This window comes from Aspergillus novofumigatus, assembly GCF_002847465.1.
Source record: "Aspergillus novofumigatus IBT 16806 chromosome Unknown P174scaffold_2, whole genome shotgun sequence".
Taxonomy (NCBI): Eukaryota; Fungi; Ascomycota; class Eurotiomycetes; order Eurotiales; family Aspergillaceae; genus Aspergillus; species Aspergillus novofumigatus.
Genome location: NW_020194275.1, coordinates 200,824 through 224,720, shown reverse-complemented (window position 1 = coordinate 224,720; position 23,897 = coordinate 200,824). Strand labels below are relative to the sequence as shown.

Below are 23,897 nucleotides of genomic sequence, written 5' to 3'. Positions count from 1 at the left end.
GAGCCGAGACTAGATGGGTGAGCGCCGAGCCCATGTGGAGCAAATGTCTTGTAGTGTCGTCCGGCAATTTGTCGGCGTCTCACCAGGACAGTCTGGATTTAGTCACTCTAGGTCTTTCAGCATGAACTATTTGACCAAATGCCACGAGTAGTCGGATTGCTTGCCATCTTCATACGATGACCGAAGGAGGCACAGCAGCTACTCGAGATCTCTAGCTGGCGAACAGCATGGCTATATAGAAATAGACTTTGAGATCGAGTCAGCACCCCGCAAACTAGCAGGAATAACAGCTGTATCCCGTAGTAGAAGATTTGAAAGAAGGCAGAAGGTTGCATTCCATGAACTCTGCGAGAAAAGCCAGCATGAGCCTCGGAAACCCTAATGCAGAACTCTCCTCCTCCTTTCACCTGTGGCAATTTCCGCTCCTCTCATAAGGATGTGACGGCCGCTTTTTAATCTATTTCTTCTTCCTTTCTTTCTTGTCATCTCCCTCCGATGGATTGCGAATGCCTATCTCCGCGATGACTGCCCCAAGCGATACTCTGCAGCCCCAGGCGATTGCGCTGATCTTTGCATTTCCCGCGGCGGCAACGATCGTGGTGGGCCTTCGAATCTACAGTCGGGTAGTATTGACACGGACGTTCGCAGCGGGTAGGTTCCCAGATCGTACTATATTGGGGTGGAGGCATGCTGATCACGACTTAGATGACTGGGTGATTTGTTTTGCAGAGGTGGGTGACACGGATGTTTCCATGAATCCTTGAACTGACCTGAACCAAGGTCCTCTACTGGGCTGAGACCATTACTTCTTACTATGGTACGTTAATATATGAGCCTTTTCCTGCGTTAACTAACATATTCCAGTCATCAAATACATGTATATCGGCTACCATATCTGGGACGTTCCCAAGGACTTTCCCGCCGCGCTGGGAGCAAAGTTTTCCTACGCTGTATGTTAGACTCAATTCCTGTTCGCTGCATGCTAACTGTCATTCAGACATTACTCCTATACAATCCCGTTCTCGCCCTCATCAAAACCTCCATCCTCCTCTTCCTGTTACGCTTGACTGGTCAGAAGGTGAACGTACGGAGAGCGATATACGCCCTGTTGATTCTCAACGGGATCGCCATGGTGGCCACCTTCCTCATCACAATGTTGCATTGTGTCCCAATTGCGTCCAACTGGGATCCTATGTCATACCCAAACGCCAAATGTATCAACTTCGCCAACTTTGTCACCGGAACCGCCTGTGCCTCCATCTTCACTGACGTGCTGGTGCTGATCCTTCCAACCTGGATTGTGTATAACCTGAAAATCGCGCGGAGTCAGAAGCTGATGCTAATCGGAATTCTGTCCTTGGGTCTCATGTTAGTATTCTTTTACTTTTGGGAACGATTGATGACTGATGTGAGAAGATCGGTTATCTCTGGAATCGTACGGGTCATCCTGCTCGACGACTACGACCGCAACATCCCAGCGGACTACACCTACACGCTCCTCTTCTGTATTTCGACCATCGAAGTGGGACTCTCCATTATTGCGGCTTGCGCCCCCGCACTGAAACCACTCTTTGTCATGATTATTCCCAAAGTATTTAGCAGCAACAAGAGCCGGACGGGTCCGCAGTATAACAGGTACGGAGCCAGCCGCAGCGGGCCAATGGGGTATGATCTCGACCACATTTCGCGGGGATCCAGGCGAGGGCAAGGAGAGACGATGATCGAAGCAGACGACGATGAAAGGGGAGACAGGCTTTCTAAGAATGGGATTGTGCTGACCACTGAAATGCACTGGCATGAGTCTCGATCTGGACGGCCGATAACTCAGGGCAGTAGTACTGAGAGTCTAGTGCAGCCGAGAAAATCATGAAAACGGCTGTGTATTGCTAATGTATCGTTAAAGTACTTTCGATACTATACACATAGCAACCGATAATCCTCTTCTCGGCATAATCCCTGATTTACTCATTGCCAGTGGACCATGTGCGGGCCGGAGCTCAAATCCTGAAGCAGTCGGTCGAGTAGGAGCTCACATCGTTGTCGTGACCAATGTCGTCGAAGTTGAGGAACTGGTTGCGGCAGAACGAATAGCCAAGGTCGCCTCTGCAGCCGGGGCTGTCGTATACTTTAAGACAGCAGCGGGTGGTGCCCTCCGGATTGTCCGAGTAGTACCTCATTGAGGAAATCTTCTGGTTGAGAGGGTCGACGTTGGAATGGCACCTGAACCCGGGATTTCCAGGTCCAGCATTGGTAATAGATGGACCCTCTTCCTCCTTCAGCTGGTAAAAGTACACGCGCCAGGCGGACACGCTGGGGACGAGGGCCAGGGCAAGAGTGGCGGCGAGAGCTGCGATCTTCATGGTGACTCTACATTCGTCAGTTCAGATCGTCCTGTGTGGGGGAGTTGCATACTGTATGAAAGTGATATGCTTGTTTCTGTCAGAGTATTGTTGATGCGGTTGGTCAAGCTTGAAGATGTCACCTTGACCGGGAGAGCAGAGACCTTATATACATTTCTTCTCGCAGGTGCTCTCTGAAGCTCAACAGGAACTGGCACTGCATCTCAGTGTCACTCTGATGCTGTTTCCATATCGAAGATGATGCCAAGGGATCGATGACAGATTCCAGATGTCAATTAAATTGGCCAAGACATTTAAATCTCGTATAGACAGCGACGCCCTTCCCCAGATGCACATGTACCGCGACATATGGACCGTAGCTGCTGGGTGCTCGTATTCGGCTGATATATTGTTCTGCATCTCCTCCAGTCTTCTCTCGAGCATTCCGCACGAGTATAATCTTCACCACTGTATGGAACATGCCTATCTATATTGACCTCCCCTCTTTCGTATTTCTCCTGTATTCATGCAAGCCTGCAAGTCTGGATCTCTTGTTACAACAGCCGGCAATGCCGGGAATCAACATATGCATTTGTCATCTGGTCTTGCTTTCCTGGCAAAGGACGAAAGCAGAACGAGGATTCTCGGATGACCAACCTCCCTTGCAGTGAATCCTATTCAGCCGACTACTTGTCACCATGACCGGTTGGCACTCCTCGTTCCGTCATGCCTGAGAGACAAGCATCTTTCTGCGCTCATCTCATAATTAGAACAAGAGATAGCCTATTCCGTCGAGTAGCTCTAGACAGCACCATGAGGGCCATGCGCCAACTGAGCTCTGCCTATTCCCTACCACAGCCGTGGTCGTTTCTAATGGGCTCAAGGAAGATTTTTGGCGGCAGCGAGTCCAGCTTTCTCAGGGCCCGAGGTAGCTCGCTCCATCGCAAGCGGGAGCAGAGGACTGCGGACTCCATTATCTTGGTATAGGCCTGTTGATCTCAATAGAATCAAGCCACAGGTCCCCGAAGACGCGAAACCGTGGACAATATTTCCGAGCTGATACTGCCGAAAATGTTTTGATAGGAGGTCAATGGGCCACACCAGAGGTGGCCTTCAAATGTCATCCAGACGACCTAAATAAAAATACTTACACAGGGCTTCGATCTCACTTCCTGTGCTTCCATTAATCGTCGCCGTACAATGTTTCCCCAGCCCTATGCCGAACCCTATCCCGTTTATGCACCGGAGATTGGTCATGATGGCTACAAGGATATGCCAAGAAAGAGATCACCAGGCAGACATGATTGTGACTTGGCTTGACTCGTTGTCTACCGTAGCAACAGTCCAGACGGTAAGCAACCAACGATCATCCGGACTCTCTAGAGAAGCACCATAGAAACGGGGATGAGAACCCGGGCTGGCGGAGGGCGCCGCGGAGGACGCGGGTTCCGCGGGACCCGAAGACGATGGCCAAGGCCAGGCAGCTCTCCTTGATGTCGCAGCCAATGCTCCAAATCAGAGTCATGGCATTCGGTGCCAAGTAATCTGGATCTTTCGGGATTCTTGCTGAGATCATTTTCTGCTTTAATACGTGGTCCGCGGGCGGCCGAGATGGATGGGTGGGATACTGGCATTCACGTTTAAATATTCGGGAACAAGCCTTTCCTACCTTCCTGGTGTCGGAACTGTACGAACATTATCCTTGCACCTGTTGAATTATCCCTATGGCCCTGAACCCGACGGATATCCGTTGGTCAACGGGGGAGAATACCCCTCCCGAGACTCAGCTCCCCGATGGCGAGGAACGCCTGGATGCTGCTCCAGACGAGAAGATCACCCCTGAGGATATCGACCGCCGGTTGACAAACCTGGTCCGCAAGTTAAGCGCCCAATCTCAACAGTCACATCATTCATTCCTCTTTAGCGCCGGTGAAAACGGCAGTCTCAACCCCCGGAGCCCTTCGTTTGATGCTAGGAAATGGGCCCGAGCCTTTTACAACGCGCGTTATCCGCAGGATAATGGCCATCAACCTCGGGTGGCAGGTGTCGCATTCAAAGACCTGAATGTATTTGGGTATGGTAGCCCCGTGGACTATCAGATGAGCGTTGGTAATGCGCTCCTGAAGGTGCCAACGATGATCCGACAGGCCCTGGGAGGCGGGAAACAGCGGGTCGATATTCTGCGCGACGTCGAGGGCCTGGTGCTTCCCGGGGAACAGCTGTGTGTTCTTGGGCCCCCTGGCTCCGGCTGCTCAACGTTTCTCAGAACGATTGCGGGCGAGACCCACGGCGTGAATGTCGATTCGGCGTCATATATCAACTACCACGGCATCAGCCCCAAACAGATGTCGACGGCTTTTCGCGGCGAAGCAATCTACACGGCCGAGGTCGACGCTCACTTCCCGATGCTCTCCGTAGGAGATACGCTGTATTTTGCCGCCCTTGCTCGTGCACCGCGGGTGATTCCCGGGGGGCTATCCCGACGGGAATACGCCAAACATCTGCGCGACGTGATCATGGCCATGTTTGGCATTGGCCATACGCTCAACACGCGTGTGGGGAACGACTTTGTGCGTGGTGTCAGCGGAGGCGAGAGGAAGCGAGTCACCATCGCCGAGGCCGCCCTGGGATACTCGCCACTACAATGCTGGGATAATAGTACCCGAGGGCTTGACAGTGCGAATGCCGTGGAATTCTGTCGGACGTTGCGCACGCAGAGCGATGTCTTTGGAATTACCTCATGTGTGGCCATCTACCAGGCCCCTCAGGCGGCATACGATGTGAGTGAATACGACTGTAACCCGCTAGGTCCCTGCTGATGGACGGATAGTTGTTTGACAAGGTCCTGGTTCTCTACGAAGGACGGCAAATATACTTTGGTGCGGCGCAGGAGGCCAAACCCTACTTCGAGCAGCTTGGATTCCAGTGCCCTGAATCACAGACCACGGCCGATTTCCTCACCTCGATGTGCAGTCCGGTCGAACGCGTTGTCAAGCCCGGGTTTGATCATAAGGCTCCTCGGACACCGGAAGAGTTCGCGCAGCGTTGGAAGGATAGTCCGCAACGGCAGTCCCTACTGCACGCAATCGAGAAGTTTAGCACCCAGCATCCGCTCGAGGGACCCGATCTGCACCAGTTCGCTCTCTCACGTAGGGCGGAAAAGTCGCCTCATCAGCGAGAGAAGTCGCCATACACCTTGTCCTACTGGGGCCAGGTTAAACTGTGTTTGTGGAGAGAATGGCAGCGTCTCAAGAACGACCCCAGCGTCACATTGGCCATGCTCATCGGGAACTTTTTCGAGGCTCTGATCATTGCCAGCATCTTTTACAACCTCGCGGGAGACACATCCTCGTTCTTCTACCGCGGCGCCCTTCTCTTCATGATGGTCTTGCTCAACGCCTTTGCCAGTATTCTCGAGATTCTGACATTGTACGAGAAACGCACCATTGTGGAGAAACAGAGCCGCTACGCATACTACCACCCGAGTGCGGAGGCTGTATCGTCCTTCATCATGAGTCTTCCATATAAGTTCATGAATTCTTTCTTGGTCAATCTCACGCTATACTTCATGTCGAACCTGCGGCGCGAGCCGGGCCCGTTTTTCTTCTTCCTGTTGATTTCCACGTCAATGATGCTGGCCATGTCGATGTTCTTCCGCTGGTTTGCATCCTTGACCAAGACAATCGACCAGGCCCTCGCCCCTTCGTCTATCATTCTGCTGGCCCTTATTCTATATACTGGCTTTACCATCCCTGTCCCGTACATGCGCGGTTGGGCTTCATGGATTCGATGGCTCAATCCCGTGTCATATGGCTTTGAAGCCGTCATGGTAAACGAGTTCCACGGACGCGAGTTCCCGTGTTCATCCTTTGTACCAGCCGGACCGGGCTACGAGGATGTATCCAGCACGCACCGAGTATGCTCTACCGTCGGAGCGGTCTCCGGCTCGGATATCGTTTCCGGCGACGCATTTGTGCGCTCCTCGTACGGCTACGTCAACAGCCACCGCTGGCGCAACTTTGGGATCATCATCGCCATGACCTTCTTCCTTGCCGTGTGCCATTTTGTGACGACTGAGCTTGTTGCTTCGAAGCGGTCAAAAGGTGAGGTGCTTGTATTCCGACGTGGTAGCGCTCATATCGCGCGTGCAAAGCAAGCCCAGTGCGATGAGGAACGGCCCACTGGCTCTGCTGTGCAGAATGAAAAGTACACTGAGGCCCCGACCCCTGTTGCGGGTGTTGAGAAGCAGACATCTATCTTTCACTGGGAAGATGTGTGTTATGATGTGAAGATCAAAAGCGAAACTAGGCGGATTCTTGATCATGTTGATGGATGGATCAAACCTGGTACACTGACTGCTCTGATGGTAAGTCCTTTTTCTGCCGTCTGTGACATTTTGAGAGACGCTAAGAGTACTGTACCTAGGGCGTCTCCGGGGCTGGGAAGACTACCTTACTCGATGTCCTGGCCAGCCGGACGACTGTCGGAGTCGTCACTGGCGAAATGCTGGTCGATGGACGACAGCGGGACAGTTCATTCCAGCGAAAGACGGGCTATGTGCAGCAGCAAGACCTCCATCTGGCCACTACGACCGTCCGTGAGGCACTCGAATTTAGCGCTCTCCTGCGGCAACCACCCCAATACAGCCGGACGGAGAAGCTGGAGTACGTGGAAAAGGTGATTGATCTGCTGCATATGCGAGACTACGCCGACGCGATTGTCGGCGTCCCCGGAGAAGGCTTGAACGTTGAACAAAGGAAACGGCTCACCATCGGTGTGGAGCTGGCTGCCCGTCCCAAGCTGCTCTTGTTCCTGGATGAACCCACGTCTGGCTTAGACAGCCAGACGTCCTGGTCGATCTGCAACCTCATGGAGACGTTGACTCGAAACGGCCAGGCGATCTTATGTACTATCCATCAACCGTCGGCCATGTTGTTCCAGCGCTTCGACCGACTTCTGCTCCTCGCCAAGGGAGGAAGGACAGTCTATTTTGGGGAGATCGGATCGGGGTCCAGGACCTTGATGGATTACTTTGTCCGCAATGGTGGCCCCCCTGTCCGAAAGGCGCCAACCCGGCGGAACATATGCTCGAGGTGATTGGAGCTGCGCCAGGAGCCCATACGGATATCGACTGGCCAGCTGTATGGCGCAGTAGTCCAGAGTATCAGCAAGTTCGCCAGGAATTGTCTCGCTTGAGACAGCTGGCTGGTCAACCTTCGTCTGTGCATTCGGACGACCCATCCAGCTACTCCGAGTTTGCGGCCTCGTTCCCTGCCCAGCTGGCCCAGGTTGGTCGTCGCGTGTTCCAGCAGTACTGGCGGACGCCTTCATATATCTATTCCAAGGCGATTCTGACTGTCGGCTCGGTAAGTACTGTCTGGTCAGTTCATTGGTATGTGTTCTAACAGTTATGCAATTGTAGTCCCTCTTTATTGGTTTCTCCTTCTTTAAAGGTGACAACACCGCCCAGGGCCTACAGAACCAGATGTTTGGTGTCTTTGTTTTCCTCTTCGTCGTCATCCAACTCATCTTCCAAATCATCCCAAGCTTTGTCACACAACGAACTCTATACGAGTCCCGCGAGCGCCAGTCCAAGACTTACTCCTGGCAAGCGTTCGTCCTCTCCAATATTGCCGTGGAGTTTGCATGGAACACGGTAAGTCGTTGGCACATATGCCCCAGACACAGGCACGGACTAATCAAGACTCAGATCGCGGCCGTTCTATGCTTCCTGGCATGGTTCTACCCCGTCGGCCTCTACCGCAACGCAGAATACACCGACACGGTCCATTTCCGCAGCACGCTCGCCTTCCTCATCATCTGGGCCACCTTCCTCTTCGCCAGCTCCTTCGCACACCTCCTCATCGCCGGCGTCGAGAGCGCCGAACTGGCCGCCGCGCTCGCAAACATCATGGGCATCATGATGTACGCCTTCTGCGGTATCCTCGCCGGCCCGCATGCGCTCCCTGGTTTCTGGATCTTCATGTATCGCGTCAACCCGTTCACATACCTCGTTTCAGGCCTGTTGTCGACGAGCCTGGGTGATGCGCCGATGCACTGCGCTGCTAATGAGTTCCTGACTTTTTCGCCTCCTGCGAATAGGACTTGTGGCGAGTACATGGAGAGGTACATGGCCTCGGCTGGGGGTACTTGTTGGATTTAGCGGCGCGAGGTGATGGCCACCAATGCCGGTATTGCCGTGTTGATAACACGAGTCAGTACTTGAGGAATTTTAGCATTGACTTCGCGATGCGATGGAGGGATTTTGGGCTGCTCTGGGCGTATGTGGCCTTTAACACTTTTGGGGCGGTGTTTCTCTACTGGCTTTGTCGGGTCCCGAAAGGGAAGAAAAGACTGTAATCCGCTCTTGTTCGTATAGAATATAGATTAGATGGCACGGAATTGATGTTCACTGAATAGAAGGCTTGATCCGGGGTCGGGCAGCTGCTCAAGTTGTAGCTGGACGCGTCCCTACTGGCGATGGATACATGTTATGTTCTGCTACGGAATTACGTTGGCTGCCATGACAAGATTCGGAGATATCGGGTATAGCCAGATCAGTTCGCAAATTTATGTCCGGTAAATCCACAGATCATCGACTTGCGTCTTGAACTCAGGATGAGGAGTGGACCCTGCCATCACTGGGACCCATTTATGCCACTAAATACTGACAATTTAGACGTTTTCAGACCACTACGCAACATATAAAGGTGTGGATGAATACATTCACTGCATTCGCAGACTCAAAGCTTGAATAACATTTACAATCACCAACGCTGTTTGAACCACACTTCAGAATGCTACAGAGTGAAGCACTGCGGCACATCTTGTGGCTGCTCACTTTCTTCCAACTCTCTGTTTCCCTGCCTTTGCGTGCCACCACCACCACCACCTATCCCCTTACAGTGATCGGCAGGTTCGCCCAGCCGCAAACATTCGAAAATATTGCGACCAGACACAATGGCCAACTATTGTTAACCTCCACTGGCTCCTCGACTCTATACCATGTTGACCCACTTCGACATGACGAAATCAGCAGTATTGTCGATATCCCTGCGACAACCGGGTTGCTTGGTATTACAGAACTGGAGGAGGACGTATTCTTTGTGATTAGCGCGAATCTGAGCTCTGTTCAGGGAGTCCCAGGCTCAAACGCTGTTTGGAGAATCGACATGCGCGGCCACGGTTCTTTCTCTGCGTCGAACAGGACAGCAAAACGAGAACCACCTCTTTCACTAGTGGCCAATATCGGCAGTGCCCGACTACTGAATGGCATGTGTCGCTTAGCAGACCACGATGCAACAACACTCCTGATTTCCGACTCGCAGGCAGGGAGAATATTCAAACTAGACACTCACACCGGTTCCTTCCAAATAATAGTCGATGATGAGGTCCTTAAGTCTTCGTCCGGGGGCTTACAAGTCGCTGTGAATGGGATCCATGTCCGGGGTTCATATCTGTTTTTTACAAACCTCAATAAGGGTATCTTTGGCCGAATCCCTATCTCGTTGACTACTGGCATCCCTACCGGTCCTATCGAAGTTATTGTTCAAGGCGTCCAAGGCGATGACTTTGCTGTTTCTACGGATGGGAAAACTGCGTGGATCGCCATGAATGGTCAGAATCGTTTGGTTGAAGTCGACATTCCTGCAAGACGTGCGCGGGTAGTTGCAGAGTCGTCCTATCTAGCATCAGCATCTGCTGTGTCGTTTGGTCGAACTCTGTTGGACCGAGACAGTCTGTATATTTCCTCCGCAGGGGTACTTGACGCTGCGATTGGCATCAATAGCACTGTTACCGGCGGTATTGTTGCTAGGGTTGATCTTGTATAGAGATGGCATATTGCTAGTCTAGAATTCGTGTTGATGAGGCGTTAGTTGAGGAAATATATTACTGATATAATCAACTCCTATGACCCGTTGTGGAAGCACGAAGAGGGTTGACAGCAGCTGGCCATATGTCCTTAGCAAAGAACAAGATGTCACAGACACTGCCGGGGCTATCGGCATTAAACAAGAGTATTTCATTTTGGTGTCCAGAAGTGTCATTTTCTTCAGGATATTTTAGAGTTCAGATTAGAATATCGGTCAGACAATGCATATAAGAGCGCGAGTATCCTTTAGCTAGCTAGTAGCTGTTTTCAAGGGACCAGATGGAAGTGAAGAAAGGGTTTGCAAGATGGTTGAATATGTTCGATGCTGTAGCCATCATCCTGCCGAGGAAGGATAAGCACATTGACTGGAATTCGAAGCTAGGGACAAACCGTTTTTGGCCTGAACTCAGACTGAATGCAACTCTACCCTTGGGGAGCTCTAAGAGTATAGTATCTTCCCTATTACCTGGCCTGCCTTCTCACCTGATCTAAACCCTATTAAGATGGTATCGAATTGGATGAAGGACTGGACTGGATCTAAGAGAGATATCTAAATAATAATGATTTATCCATGCAAGGCCCTACTGTACTAACAAAATCACCGGGGTCAACCAGAGTATGACATGTCTGCCTGGAGCCAAGACAATGTCAGCCTTGTCAACAGGAATAAATAAATAGGCCATCTTCAACCTCCGCAACCTATCTCATCCGGACTATCAAGAATCGCATTCCTGTTCTATCTATTTGCCATCTCAACCATGTCTCAATCACTGTCTATCTCGCTCCTCACCACCGTCATGGGAATCATCCCCATCTGTTTTGGTATCAACGCCATCCTGCGTCCCCAACATGCCTTGACCTTCTTCGAGTTTGAACCCCCAGTCGCTCCCCGCGACCGAAGCCTCGTCGACAGCCTAATGATTGTATACGGCGCGCGGGATATTTTCATGGGCCTCGCCGTCTACGCTGCGGGCTTTTTCGGCACTCGCAAGTCCCTGGGTTGGACGTTGACCGCAACCAGTGCGGTCGCCATTGCCGATGGGGCCGTGTGTTGGAGCAACGGCCATGGAGAATGGAATCACTGGGGATATGCTCCTGTCCTTGCCATTATCGGGGGTCTTCTGGTCCGGTCCGACGGCAAAGATAATACGGACAAAACCAAATGAATGTCAGCAGCCATATGTCTTTACAGTGAGGTATGCTCGGGAGTTTTATCCTGGTAGTAAGGGATAGACATGCAGTTCATGACTCTTCACATTCGTTCGTTCTCTATCGCAATGCTATAAGCTCTAAATCATCGACGTGCTACGCAACACAAAATTCCCGACTTGCCCAGGAAGTAGAGCGACCCAATGAATCGAAAGATAGACAGTCCAGCTGTCGCCCACAAAATCACTTGGAAATAATACTGCGTCCGCGTTGTGGATGTGTTCTGTCTCAACGTCAGTAACTATCTCATGCGCATTCAGGGAAATCCAGGACTTACCGTCAGAGCCATCTTCCTGATGCCGTCGCTCGTGATCAGCAGTGAGACCAGCAAATTACTCAAGATCCACAGCAGCACCAGGTTGGTCCGGAAGTTGCGGTAGGAATCATCCATGCTGATAGTCGAGTCTTCTTTCGGTTCCTGGTACGGAGCCAGCGCCCGCTTGACAGTGGCCTCGAACTGGCTGTCGATATCCGCCTGCGGTTTATCGACCTCCTCGATGAAGTTGCTCTTGCTGCCGTCGGCCTTCTTGGTCTGCGCCGAGGGCAGAGCGTCCGCCTTATCGGATCCCTTCGTACCCCACGAGACATCGTGCCAGTTGCAGAACGCATACACCATGAGAATATTGATCGACGTGGTCATGCCTAGGAAGTACGCCCAGGAACTGGTCAGGATGTGCCACGGGTCCATGTACAGAATGCTGGCGACGATGTAGATGCCGTAAGTGGACACCAAAGCGATCAGGACGATCCCTCCGCCACTGGAGCTGAAGAAGGAGGAGAGGAAGTGGCCCACGCCTTGGTCGAAATCAAAGTCCATCATGCCACCCATGAACGCATTGGCGACCAGGTAGAACGACAGGATCAGCACGTAAAACTGCACCAGAGAAAACCAAAGGAACGACATGGTGTAGGCAAATTTGGTTCTGTCTGTGTCAGCAATTTTCTTGTCCGCATGGAGATTCCGGCAACTTACCCTTTGGGTCGGTTTCCCAGAGCCAGCACAAACTGGAGCATCAGCGCCAAAAGGTAACCATATTTAACAAAAAAGTTGACAATGGGAGTGGCATCGTTGCCGAATGGCCACGCCTTGTTCTTGTTATGCGAGCTGGGTGTCCCCACGAGGTCCATGATGACCGAGCTGGTCAGCCAGTAGGATGCCAGCGAGAACCAGGTCATGATGAGTTGGCAGCAGTTGTAGATCATCTGAATATGCAAGAAGAACATTCGAACCAAGCTATGACCACTCTTATAGATGCGTCCAAAGTGCATGATGGCATACAGACTCGCAGCAAAGGAGCCGTTGAGCCATCGTCGCCGCTGACTGATGAATTCCGGCGCCGCCTCGGGGACATCCGTTTCTCCTTTGGATGCTTTGACGTACGTGAGATGCCATTTGAATCCTGCTTTGGCCACCAGTTCAAAGCATAGGATGCGATCCTCGGCAAGAAACATGTTCTTTTTGAAAATATTCATACCCTCAATACCCTTCTTTCCCAGCCGCTTGGACAGAGTATGATCACCGTGGAAGTACTGCTCCAACGGTCGGCCCATGATCGCACGGTAGCGATATGCCGAGAAGGCGCCTGGGAGCACACTGACGTAGCCAAAGGCGCTTTCCAGTGGTTTGTCGAGGATATTGGAAATTTTGTACTCGAAATTCTGTGCTGCAACGAGAGGGTTCAACACATTGCGCCATCCCTTGCCCAACATCGCATGGATTTCGCCACACGCTCCTCCCAGCGTTTTGTCATTATAAAATGCTTCCCATAGGGCAAGCAACGATTTGCTGCCGGGCTTCGTGCCAGCATCGAGTAGGATGCATATTTCGGGATTCAGAATCCGACTAAAGGCATTGAACAGCCACCGGTGGGAGTTGATTTTCTTGCTGTTCTTCTGCTTGAGGCAGAATATCATCTGGACCGGGGGAGATTGCGAGGATCATTAGGCTGTGGTCTGACCAGCTGCTGTGTTGCAGTGACAGATAATTGTGTCGTATATTCGAACTGAGTGTTTATCAGTGATGTTTCTTTGACGGAAGCGCTGCCATGCATAACTCACAATGTGTGCGACTGTCTCGCGCCCGTCCACATCCTTTTTCATCACCCCGTCCTGATACACACCTATCGTGGCGAGGACATCCAGGGTATTCTTATCGCAGGGCTCAATCCCGTCAAACACGAGACACACCACAATCTTCTGCCACGCCGGTCCTCCCTTGTTCCAGAACTCTGACTTTTTCAGGTTGACGATGTCTCGGACGTTCTGCATCACACCATGCAGAGTTCGGGCGGTCAGGACTTTATCCTCATTGTAATATGTGATGGCGATGAGCAACTCTGTATGACGGTTATACATGGCAGGGCGAAGGTTGTAGCCGTTGCGCAGGGTGAACTCATCCGGGTCGCAGGTGGCGGCCGTATCTAGACCTCCTTAGTCGACTGTTGGGCGATCGCATTTCGGCATAAGTACTTACACCGCATATGTGTGAACTCTTCATGGAACGCTTCCTCCGCATCCCGATACTCCGCCTGGATCGCGTTCTGAATCGCACTCGGAACCGGGTAGTCAACGCTGAGCACCGAACCCTGGACCAGGTTGATCTTCCTTGTTCCATATCGCCGAAGCGCACTCGGTTTCAAACCTTGTCGTCTTTGCCAGGCATCCATCTCGATTCCACTGTATTCCGACATCCGTGCGCTGTGGACATCGGCGGTTTCGGATTCCGGGTACGGGTGAGCAAATGCGGTTATCCCGGGATCATGCAGTGTGTATCGCCGCAGGGAGTCGGTCGATATGTTGGGATCATCGTATGACCAGCCATTAGGGCTGGCTACACTGCGTCGAAGGAGGGTCTGTTGTTGATCTTCCGCGTCATCGCGACCGTAGGTAAGCTGTTCACAGCAAGGTCAACTTTGTCGCGTTCTTCATCATACTACTCTGGTCAGAAACTCACGGTAGGAGAGGGAGAGGGCTGAGAGTAGAAGCTGCTTCGGCTTTCCTGCGGTGAATGCGCCGAATAGGGCGTTGGAGTGCCCATTTTGGCAGTGGGCGCTTGAACGGGCAGGTTGGATGTCGGTATAATCGGTCGGGGAAGATGAATGTTGCAAGACTGAAGAATTGTACCTGACTAAGAAACTAAGGGTCGCAATTATATGCCGTTCGTGGTGGAACTGATCTTACCACGGATCAGATACAGATGGTTCTATTGTTAGATACGACGTCAAAAGAGGTCTGACTGGAGGGTTTGTCGATAAGAGACACTGCCTTTGTCCAGGCAGCATCGCAGACAAATATTTTCATTATGATGGGCCTGTTCAACCGTCCCACCTCTGTCATTGTCCAATCTTGATTGACGGACAGTTATTATTAGGACTTTGCTTAGTGAGAACAGCGCCGCCTGCTGGATGATGACACAGTTTGGCACATTTTGATCCCTGGTTCTGGGTCCTGTGGAGCAACGACATCCGGCAACTTCTCACACGTCGCTATTGTTTCCGAGATGACTTCGCTGCTTGTCAACATCAACGCTTAGGGCCCTTTCCGCACCCGGGGCCATGTTCGTATGCCTGCCCCTGGCACTCCTGATAGCAATCATTCCTAGATCTTGAGGTTCGAGATGATCTCAAGGCAGCGATCATACACTAGGCCGGGGAACAATCGTCAGCCAGCCAAAAATCGACCAGGGATTTCCATTGATCGTCGCCGCCAGTGGCTGACGACACCCGCTGTAAGGCTTGGTGCGTGCGATATGGTCGTAGTTTCATAAGGTTTAAATGTGTTTGATAGGACGCTTTGCGGCCCACGCCACGGTTGCTGCTGGTCGAGTTTATGGACGACGCGTGGTGGTGGAAGGGAAATTTGGGACATTGACAACGATGATTTGTGGCTTGTTCTCGGCTGTGCGGCGGTCACTCCACTGAAAGTGGGACACTGCGAATACAGATCAGCAAATGAGCAATCTCATCCAGGATCAGTTCACACAATTCATCCAGTCAGATTGAGACTGAATGATAGAAAATGTCCTATGAAATTGAGGACATAGATATTCTGAGGTCTGACTCTAGGTGTTGTATCTTGGACAAGATCGAAGGAAAACCCTGACGGAGCAGAGAACAAGGAGCGTGGGCTGTTAGTGTGTGGTCACGTGCCTCATGGCTGGCAACCTCGAAACGGTCACAGATGAGGTCTTGCACCGAAGGGCCATTTGACTTAGATTGCAATTATAAGATATGTTGCCGTTAAGCCTTGCTGGACCATATTTCTCATATATATACTCCGTCATGCAGTGGTGTGCTATATTACGGCCACGGACTTTGATATATATAATTCAATGGGCGATATTCCCACCTAGTATACTCCATCCAATTGAACCAAAAAAAAGTCAGCCATTATTAGAAGGAAAAGACTGTTAGCAAAGGCAGTGACGATACTGGTATCATTACAAGTTCTTTACGTAATTTTTAACACCTAAGAAGGTGAGGTGGACATTAGGATGAACGAGGGACCAGCAAGTAAGCGCATCGAGCATGAAATATGCGGTTTGAAACAACCCCATATTGCAACAAGGGAACAATTAGATGCAGTCCTCTAGAGATAAATTGCAGCAGATAGGTAATAGAATCACACAACATATGCCGTCGAGGAGTGTAAACTATATCGCGCATAGACGGCAAAGGCTACTGTAGTGGGGGCGCAACTCGGGAAATCTATCTGGTTGGTGGTTAAAGCCTCAAGCATGGACGACTCGATCAATAACCTCGCATCTTCCATCAGGAAGAAAACAAGGTTGCATATAAGGCCATGTCGCAGCTTAACAATTGGTTGGCAAACTTTTTGAACATCAAGAAGAGGGATTTATTGACGTCTCAAAAAGCCCGAACTGATATCTCAGCCACCACCGACGCAGCTGCTCGGCTAAAGAGCTATGGCCATCATTAATCGCGCAGCTTTCTACGCCACGAGATGTCTCGCTGCTATACTCCTCATGGACAGATGCACAGAGGACCACATGGTCTATAGACCCAGCCTGAGAGCTATAAAGAGAATGGAATGCTCTTCGACTCTGGAGCACCAATATCACGATCCTTGGTGTCCCTCTCTTGCTGCAACTTGTTCTGAGAAGATCGCTTTGGGCAACAAATGGACCCAACTGAGCACAAGTCTGCCGATGAGGAAGTTACACGTCTGCGATGGCGGCCTGAAGACGAAGAGTCGGGCAATCAGACAAGGAGCAGTCGTCCTGAGCTGATCCGGACTGCTTCGGCTGCCTCCAGCTCGCATGTTTCTGTCCACAGTCGTCATAGGAGAACGATAGTCGACCCTTCAGTGTCGCTGCCAATCCACTATCGAACCATGTACCTACAACCTCTCCTGCCGCAATATCTGATGGATGAAACTGTCTAATGCGGACAAAACAGCTCATTTGATATTGACGAAGCCAAGGAACGGGAAGAGCGTGAAAAAGCAAAAGCACAAAGTGGTGTCGCGGCAGGTATGGAAACACTGAAAACTGCTTGTCACTGCAGTAGGTGCACTTACTAACGAGAACCAATCTCAGATCTTTCCCATCTTGACTGGCATACCATCTCCGTTGAAGAGCTCCAGAAACGATGGCAAGTGGACATCGCGCAAGGTCTCCCCCCGAATCAGGTCCAGGAACGGCTCCATAAATACGGCAAAAATGCGCTGTCACCTTTGCCGCATCAATGGTTCTGGCAGGTATTCGGCTACTTCTTCAAGGGATTTGGTGCCATTCTCCTGATCGGATGTATTCTCGTGTTTATTTCCTGGAAACCCCTCGGTCAACCGCCAGCTCTGGCAAACCTCGCCCTAGCGATTGTGCTCCTTGCCGTCTTTTTCATCCAGGCAGCCTTCAACGCATGGCAAGACTGGTCATCGTCCAGAGTCATGGCATCCATCACGGCCATGCTCCCTGAAAGCTGCCTGGTCATGCGTGGTGGTTCACTCGTAGTCGTATCAGGCCCGGAAATTGTGCCGGGGGATGTTGTGCATCTCAAGGCGGGCAATAAACTGCCAGCAGATATCCGCTTTGTTGAGGTTTCGAATGATGCATGCTTCGACCGATCGATACTCACCGGTTAGTGTCGTCTGGTCAGGCGTGCCTCAGATGTGTTGCTTACGAACGGCAGGCGAATCGCTTCCCGTCAACGGGACGGTGGACTCGACAGATGAGAACTACCTCGAGACTCATAATGTCGGCCTTCAAGGCACTCATTGCGTGTCGGGAAGTGTTACGGGCATTGTCGTGTCGACCGGAGACGCAACGGTGTTTGGTCGAATCGCGAAACTCACCAGTGAGCCGAAGACGGGCTTGACCACATTGGAGAAGGAAGTCTTGCGATTTGTCGCTCTTATCGTGTTGATCATGCTGACCATGATTATCATCATCATTATTGTCTGGTAAGGATACAATGGCCATCACAGGCAAGACGCACTGATCGTTGACTTCTCAATAGGGCTACCTGGCTGCGAAGAGATCACCCGGGCTGGATCAACGTTCCGACGCTGATAGTGGACTGCGTCAGCGTCGCCATTGCGTTTATCCCCGAAGGCTTGCCGATTGCTCTGACTGCCAACTTGACCATTACTGCCAATCTGATGAGCAAGAACATGATTCTCTGCAAGTCCCTCAAGACGGTCGAGACCCTTGGCTCCGTATCAGTGATCTGTTCCGACAAGACCGGTACTTTGACCAAGGTAATTACGCATTCTAGCTCAGAAGATTCCGATCCTATCTCGAGATCTTCGCTGACGTACTGCAGAACAGAATGTTCGTCACTGACTGTGCGGTTTCTATCTCCACGTTCACCTCGGACGGAGCAAGAGATGAAATGGTCCTAAAAGGAAAGGCATCGGCGATTCATCAACTTCGTGCAGTTGCTGGTCTCTGCAACGCCGCCGAGTTTGATGCGGCCACCATGAATCTGCCCGTCCACGAGAGAAAGGTCATCGGTGATGCCACTGATCAGGCGATTCTACGATTCTCCGAAGGATTGGGGCCAGTCTCCGACCTGCGCAGCATGTGGAAGAAGACATATGATCTTGCCTTTAACAGCAAGAACAAGTTTATGGTGCGCACATTCAGTCCGGTGGACAGGGCAGGACTCGGCCACGCCATGTCGCCCGCTGAGTTGGCCCAATTCTCTGGTGATGATACGTGAGTAATGTCCGGCGACTCTAACTTTCTGAGCCATGCTGACCACTTATGCAACTATAGATTGCTTACAATCAAGGGCGCCCCGGACATCCTCATTGATCGCTGCACGCATGTCGTGAGTGTTGACGGCAGTGTGCAGGCTCTGAACACCAGTACACTCGACCGGTTGAAGCAAATTAAAGACCAATGGTCAAATGAAGGCAAACGCGTGATCCTCCTGGCCAGGAAAACCTTCTCAGCGGGCCAAATACAGAGTTCACCCTTCTCCCACTTGTTCGAAGCCGAAGTGACAAACCAGATCAGGACCGGTCTTGTCTTGGTGGGCCTGGTCGGTATCGTTGATCCTCCTCGAGACGAGATTCCGGACGTGATCAGAACATTGAGGCGGGCAGGAATCAGAATCTTCATGGTAAGCGTTGCCTCAACCCCATTCATTCTATACGTTTGGCGATTGGCTAAAGTGGATGGTGCAAGGTAACGGGTGACTTCGGCCTGACAGCTCTCGAGATCGCGCGCCAGTGCGGTATCGTCACCGCAGGAGTGCCTGTAGACGATGCAACGGCCCTGAAGAGATTTCCCTCGGTCAATGACAAATTCAACGAGAAGGCCCGATCGCCTGCAATTACCCTCAGCGGGAGTGAACTGATGGCTCTGAACGAACACCAGTGGGATCAGCTCTGCCAGTACAGGGAAATCGTCTTCTGGAGAACCACCCCGGAGCAGAAACTGCGGATTGTTCGCGAGTTCCAAGCACGAGAGGAGATTGTAGGAATGACAGGTGACGGCGTGAACGATGCCCCGTCGCTCAAGGCGGCTGATATCGGCATCGCGCTGGGGAGTGGCTCAGACATTGCCATCGAGGCGTCTGACATGGTTCTCCTGGATTCCTTCTCGGCTATTGTCGAAGCTGTGCAGTATGGAAGAGTTGTTTTCGATAACTTGAAGAAGACAATCATCTACCTGCTTCCAGCCGGCTCCTGGTCCGAGTTCTGGCCGGTCATGACCAGTGTGGTTTTTGGCCTTCCGCAGGTCTTGTCCTCGTTTCTGATGATCATCATCTGGTATTTCTGCCACGTTGCTCCCGTTATGGACGTTGACTAACTGATACAGCTGCTTCACTGACTGCGCGGCGGCCACTGTTCTGGCGTACGAAGCTCCTGAAGCGGACGTGCTACTTCGCCCGCCCCGTAAACCCAAGAAGGAACGGCTGGTAAACTGGAAGCTCATCCTTCAGGCATATGGAGTCATCGGCATGCTGGAGACTCTAGCATCGTTTGCCATGGCCTACTGGTACCTGCAGCGCAATGGCATTCCATTTTCAGCTCTGTGGTTCAAGTTCGGTGCGGTCCCAGCCAACGTCGATCCTGACTGGTACACTGCGCGGCTGAATGAGGCGAGTTCAGTGTATTTTATCAACTTGGTTGTAATGTATGCTGCACCCCATAATGCGTTTACCATACCAGAAAGGCTAACGCTCACAGGCAATGGTTCAATCTGATGGCCATCCGGACCCGCCGCTTGTCAATCTTCTCGCACCCACCCGCCTTCAACAAGAAAACACAAAACCTGCTGTTATTCCCGGCGATCCTTTTTGCCTTGGGGATTGCTGTCTTCTGGCTGTACATTCCGCCCTTACAACGGGTGCTGGACACGACTAGTGTCCCGGCCGAGCACTACTTCCTGCCGGCGGCTTTCGGTCTGGGGATCCTTGGTCTGGACGAGCTGCGCAAAGCCGCAGTGAGGAGATGGCCACATGGTGTTTTGGCAAAGATGGCTTGGTAGAAGTCGAGCAAGCGTCGGCGTTAGCCTACTGTTTATCGGCTCCCGCTGCTTGTCGCAAGATGAAGATGCATACAAGCATGATCCCTATACGGATTAGACTTTTGTGGGTCGATCGTAATGGGAGATCTTCAACTTTAATTATGATAAAATGTTGAGTCCTACAAGAATGGATGCTGTTTTAAGGTGTCAACGCTCGAAGCACCAGCAGTCTCAGCACTGGGCCATTCTATTGCTGGTGCCCCCACAGCTTATTAGCCTAACGGAATCGCTTAACGGATTCTATGTCTGACTGCAGGATGGTTACATGATTGATTGCCTCCTTGAGACATGCGCATTAATCGAACCAATCATCTGCTGGTATGCATATACCCATGTCGCTGTGCCGTTCTGACTAGACAGGGGCATATGCAAAAGACCACGTATGCCACATGCCGAAATGACTCGAGTCGGAGTAAGACAGAATTAATAGCGTAATATCACTAGATGAACTATTCCGGTATGGCGTGATAGGCATTAATTTACTTTCTGATGTAACGTGAAGCCATACATAAGCCAATCGTGTGGCTTCACATCTCTTACCCGTTAAACTTCTTACTGTATATTCATAGCGACCCGCCATGCAGCCCAAATTCTGCGTAGAGGTCGTGAGTGACGACGACTTCCCCGAGCTGTACAGGGCGCTCTGGGAAGCCTTTGAGAATCCTTACCAAGGCATCGTCCGCTTATTTTTTCCCATCCACAACAATGATCGCGAGGGCAGTCTCAAGGCATGCGTCAAGGCTCAACTGGAGGAGTACCACAAAGAGCAGCCGCATGTAACCTGGATCAAAGTCGTGGATACGGAAGCCAACAAGATCGCCGCGGCTGCCAAATGGTACTTTTACCCCGAGGACCCTTTTGCGAAACAGGAGGGCCCGACTGTGGCGGACTGGTTCCCCGAGGGAGTGACGAGGGAGTGGGCGACGCAGGCAGTCAGGCAGTTTGAGCATCCGCGGGAGAGCATGGCCCGACGACCCCATGCTTGTAAGTTTGCCAGTTAATCCGGGTATATGGGAGACTCTAATAATACACCTCTAGTTCTCCACATTGCGTTTGCCCTCCCCGAGTATCGCGGCAAGGGCCTCAGCCATCTCTTCATGAGATGGGGGGTGGAGAAGGCCGACGAGCTGGGCGTGGAAGCGTGGCTAGACGCCTCGGAGTTTGGAGCGCCCGTTTACAAGAAGTATGGCTTTCGAGAGGTTGTTTCCAATAGCGTGAAGCCGATTCCGACGCGCAAGTTGTCCGATGAGGAGCAAAAGGAATGGATGCACTGTGAGGAGACTTTCCTGCCCATCGATGAGAGGGTGATGTGGCGTCCTGTTTTAGGCAAATATGTCGAGGGAGAGACGCCATTGGCGCGGCTCGATGAGACAGAGCAGGTCTAGGAGGGAAGCGAATTGAAATGGGTCAAGTAAATATTATAGATGCGCCTCGTTTAAGTTACATAGCTTTTTCAAATCTGTACAGAATCACGGCGGAACGAATTCATTGCTTTTGATAGCTGCATCCCGAATCTGTCTACCGAGGCACTGTCTCAACAATCGGCCCTTCATAGACATGACGGGCGCGGAGGACATAGTAGACAACGCTCAGGAGGATCACACTGACGGTACCCACCGAGCTGAAGTTCATCGTCTCCACCGTCACTTCGCTGAAGGTGGGCCACATGCTGAAGAAGATAGCAATGAGACAGTAGATAATAGCAAAGACATTGATCATGATTCCCCAGATACCAGGGACGCGGAAGGGACCCCAGACTAGTCTGGCTCCGATTGTGTTCACGGTCTCGTCAGCGCCAGCAGTCAGCGAGATGGCACCAGTCATACGTCTCCAGAGGAGAAGGACGGCGACCATGATGTAGGAGAGGAACAAGCCGGTAATGGACATGGCACAGAGGTCATTGAAGGCGACAGATGATCCAATGGGGATCAACGCCAACAGGACCGACACAACGGTGGTGACTGCGACAGACCATACAGGGATAGCGGTAGTCGGAGAGACCTAGACGAGCATATATTAGCGCGAGTGATGGCTCTATAAAGAAGGATAACGCACCCGACTCCATAGTCTCCAACCGGGAACACCACGATCGCGCGAGAATGACCAAAACTGACGAGAAGTCGCAGCCATCATGCCGGTGGCCGAACAGATACAGACGACAATGACGATGGAGACCATGGCGGCCGCACCTCCGAGGGAGCCAGTTCCCTTGTAGAAGATGTGCATGAAAGGGTACCCTGTGGGAGACTCGAGGGCTTCATCGATGTCTCCCAAGCAGAAGAGAAGAGCGAGGAGCATGCCAAATCCCAACAGACCGTTGATCAGCACGCTGAGGAGGATAGAGCGAGGTACCACCACGGGAGCATTTTGGATTTCCTCCGACATCTACAGATGTTAGGAACTGGCTTTTCATGAGAGATGAATGGTGGACTTACGTGCACTGCGGCATCACCTCCCACAAAGGCAAAAACAGAGCCGATCAAGCCAACAAAGAACGACAGCCCCTGGGTCGGCCAGCCACCTTGATTGATAAACTCGGTGAAGACGTCCTTGGCGGAGCCAATGTCCGCCAACGAGACGAGCGGGATGAGGATGGCGAAGAAGCCGAGAATGTGGACCACAAGAATAAGTCCCTCGAACTTGGGAAGGACATTGCGACCGACCACGTTGATACTGACGGCGAAGGCAACGATGGCCCAGAAGTACAAGGTAGGATGCCATGACTGGGGGTGGTAGTTGGGACGCGTGAGGACGGCGACACCTTGGACCATAGTACCGCAGAGGTAGCACGCTGTAGCAAAGGTGGCCTGCCATCCAATGACGGTGAGCCATCCAGACATGTAACTGAGGAATTTCACGGTCGATCGCGGAGCCAACATGGAGATCCAATGGTATTGTCCACCAGATGTCGGAGCCCTAAGTGGTCGTCAGCAACCGCGGTCGACATGAGATACAGAATCTGAACAAACATACATGGACGCCAATTCAGAGAGGACGACAAAGATGCAGGCAGTGCCTGCCCAAACAAAGAGGAAACCATAAACAGCTCCAGCTGGACCACCACTGTCGTTCATTGTCAGTGTTGAAGGCGATTAGATCGACAGGGGAGCGTACTTGGTTAGTGGCTGGAGGAACAGTCTGTCGAGCGTGTATTAGCAAGATCCGTCGGGATTCCTTATCAGATGGATGCATACACAGTAAATCCTTCCCAGGTCACTAGAATCGTACAGCTGAAGCCAAGCATGGAAAGCATTCCAAAATTGCGCTGCAACGGTCGCGCGTCAGTGACGAGTCACAAATTCTGTGTGACCGATCGAGAATCAGAACAACTCACCTTCAGAACAGGTCTTTTTCCTAGACGAGCCAGGTGGATTTCATCAATGTCTTTGCTCGACAGTGAGCCGCCGAGCTCTTGAGGACTCGAAGGCTCCAGGGCCTTCATCTCATGCGTCAACATTGCACAGGAGATTGATAGACT

At 51.8% G+C, this 23,897-nt stretch overlaps 10 protein-coding genes across 10 annotated transcripts; 6 read left to right on the top strand and 4 right to left on the bottom strand.

Annotated features, from left to right (window-relative positions):
• Positions 1-521: 521 nt before the first annotated feature.
• Positions 522-1,870, top strand: P174DRAFT_474397 (uncharacterized protein; the record flags this gene model as incomplete). The annotated part of the gene is made up of 6 exons (XM_024830648.1): positions 522-651; positions 706-731; positions 781-817; positions 865-950; positions 998-1,368; positions 1,417-1,870. 6 exons carry the CDS (start codon positions 522-524, stop codon positions 1,868-1,870), a joined length of 1,104 nt encoding a protein of 367 aa, XP_024684939.1.
• Positions 1,867-2,516, bottom strand: P174DRAFT_76955 (uncharacterized protein). The gene is made up of 2 exons (XM_024832454.1): positions 2,413-2,516; positions 1,867-2,367 (listed from the first exon to the last, which is right to left on the bottom strand). The coding sequence occupies exon 2, from the start codon at positions 2,358-2,360 to the stop codon at positions 1,998-2,000; it is 363 nt and encodes a 120-aa protein (XP_024684938.1). The 5' UTR covers positions 2,361-2,367; positions 2,413-2,516; the 3' UTR covers positions 1,867-1,997.
• On the bottom strand, positions 2,451-2,924 carry P174DRAFT_76959 (uncharacterized protein). The gene has a single exon (XM_024832455.1). The coding sequence runs from the start codon at positions 2,781-2,783 to the stop codon at positions 2,541-2,543; it is 243 nt and encodes an 80-aa protein (XP_024684937.1). The 5' UTR covers positions 2,784-2,924; the 3' UTR covers positions 2,451-2,540.
• Positions 2,925-3,960: 1,036 nt separating this feature from the next.
• On the top strand, positions 3,961-8,877 carry P174DRAFT_438154 (putative ABC multidrug transporter). Its single transcript, XM_024826468.1, has 7 exons — positions 3,961-5,119; positions 5,170-6,705; positions 6,765-7,383; positions 7,404-7,705; positions 7,762-7,995; positions 8,050-8,465; positions 8,555-8,877. Exons 1-7 carry the CDS (start codon positions 4,064-4,066, stop codon positions 8,697-8,699), a joined length of 4,308 nt encoding a protein of 1,435 aa, XP_024684936.1. The 5' UTR covers positions 3,961-4,063; the 3' UTR covers positions 8,700-8,877.
• A 195-nt stretch (positions 8,878-9,072) lies between these two features.
• P174DRAFT_438153 (uncharacterized protein) lies at positions 9,073-10,221 on the top strand. The gene has a single exon (XM_024826467.1). It carries the CDS (start codon positions 9,137-9,139, stop codon positions 10,169-10,171), a length of 1,035 nt encoding a protein of 344 aa, XP_024684935.1. The 5' UTR covers positions 9,073-9,136; the 3' UTR covers positions 10,172-10,221.
• A 734-nt stretch (positions 10,222-10,955) lies between these two features.
• Positions 10,956-11,620, top strand: P174DRAFT_438151 (DUF4267 domain-containing protein). The gene has a single exon (XM_024826466.1). The coding sequence runs from the start codon at positions 10,971-10,973 to the stop codon at positions 11,376-11,378; it is 408 nt and encodes a 135-aa protein (XP_024684934.1). The 5' UTR covers positions 10,956-10,970; the 3' UTR covers positions 11,379-11,620.
• On the bottom strand, positions 11,507-14,458 carry chsC (chitin synthase C; the record flags this gene model as incomplete). Its single annotated transcript, XM_024829513.1, has 7 exons — positions 11,507-11,644; positions 11,699-12,344; positions 12,395-13,335; positions 13,380-13,424; positions 13,480-13,841; positions 13,895-14,312; positions 14,375-14,458. 7 exons carry the CDS (start codon positions 14,456-14,458, stop codon positions 11,507-11,509), a joined length of 2,634 nt encoding a protein of 877 aa, XP_024684933.1.
• Positions 14,459-16,560: 2,102 nt separating this feature from the next.
• On the top strand, positions 16,561-20,610 carry P174DRAFT_474388 (cation-translocating P-type ATPase; the record flags this gene model as incomplete). Its single annotated transcript, XM_024830647.1, has 10 exons — positions 16,561-16,775; positions 16,839-16,912; positions 16,967-17,518; positions 17,571-17,841; positions 17,898-18,138; positions 18,204-18,598; positions 18,659-19,007; positions 19,073-19,659; positions 19,709-20,026; positions 20,080-20,610. 10 exons carry the CDS (start codon positions 16,561-16,563, stop codon positions 20,378-20,380), a joined length of 3,303 nt encoding a protein of 1,100 aa, XP_024684932.1. The 3' UTR covers positions 20,381-20,610.
• Positions 20,611-20,931: 321 nt separating this feature from the next.
• On the top strand, positions 20,932-21,929 carry P174DRAFT_438149 (putative GNAT family acetyltransferase). Its single transcript, XM_024826465.1, has 2 exons — positions 20,932-21,403; positions 21,458-21,929. The coding sequence occupies exons 1-2, from the start codon at positions 20,998-21,000 to the stop codon at positions 21,802-21,804; spliced, it is 753 nt and encodes a 250-aa protein (XP_024684931.1). The 5' UTR covers positions 20,932-20,997; the 3' UTR covers positions 21,805-21,929.
• An 8-nt stretch (positions 21,930-21,937) lies between these two features.
• Positions 21,938-23,876, bottom strand: P174DRAFT_457135 (putative GABA permease; the record flags this gene model as incomplete). The annotated part of the gene is made up of 7 exons (XM_024829512.1): positions 21,938-22,420; positions 22,475-22,804; positions 22,855-23,335; positions 23,393-23,482; positions 23,534-23,557; positions 23,614-23,684; positions 23,754-23,876. 7 exons carry the CDS (start codon positions 23,874-23,876, stop codon positions 21,938-21,940), a joined length of 1,602 nt encoding a protein of 533 aa, XP_024684930.1.
• Between the last annotated feature and the right edge of the window lie 21 nt (positions 23,877-23,897).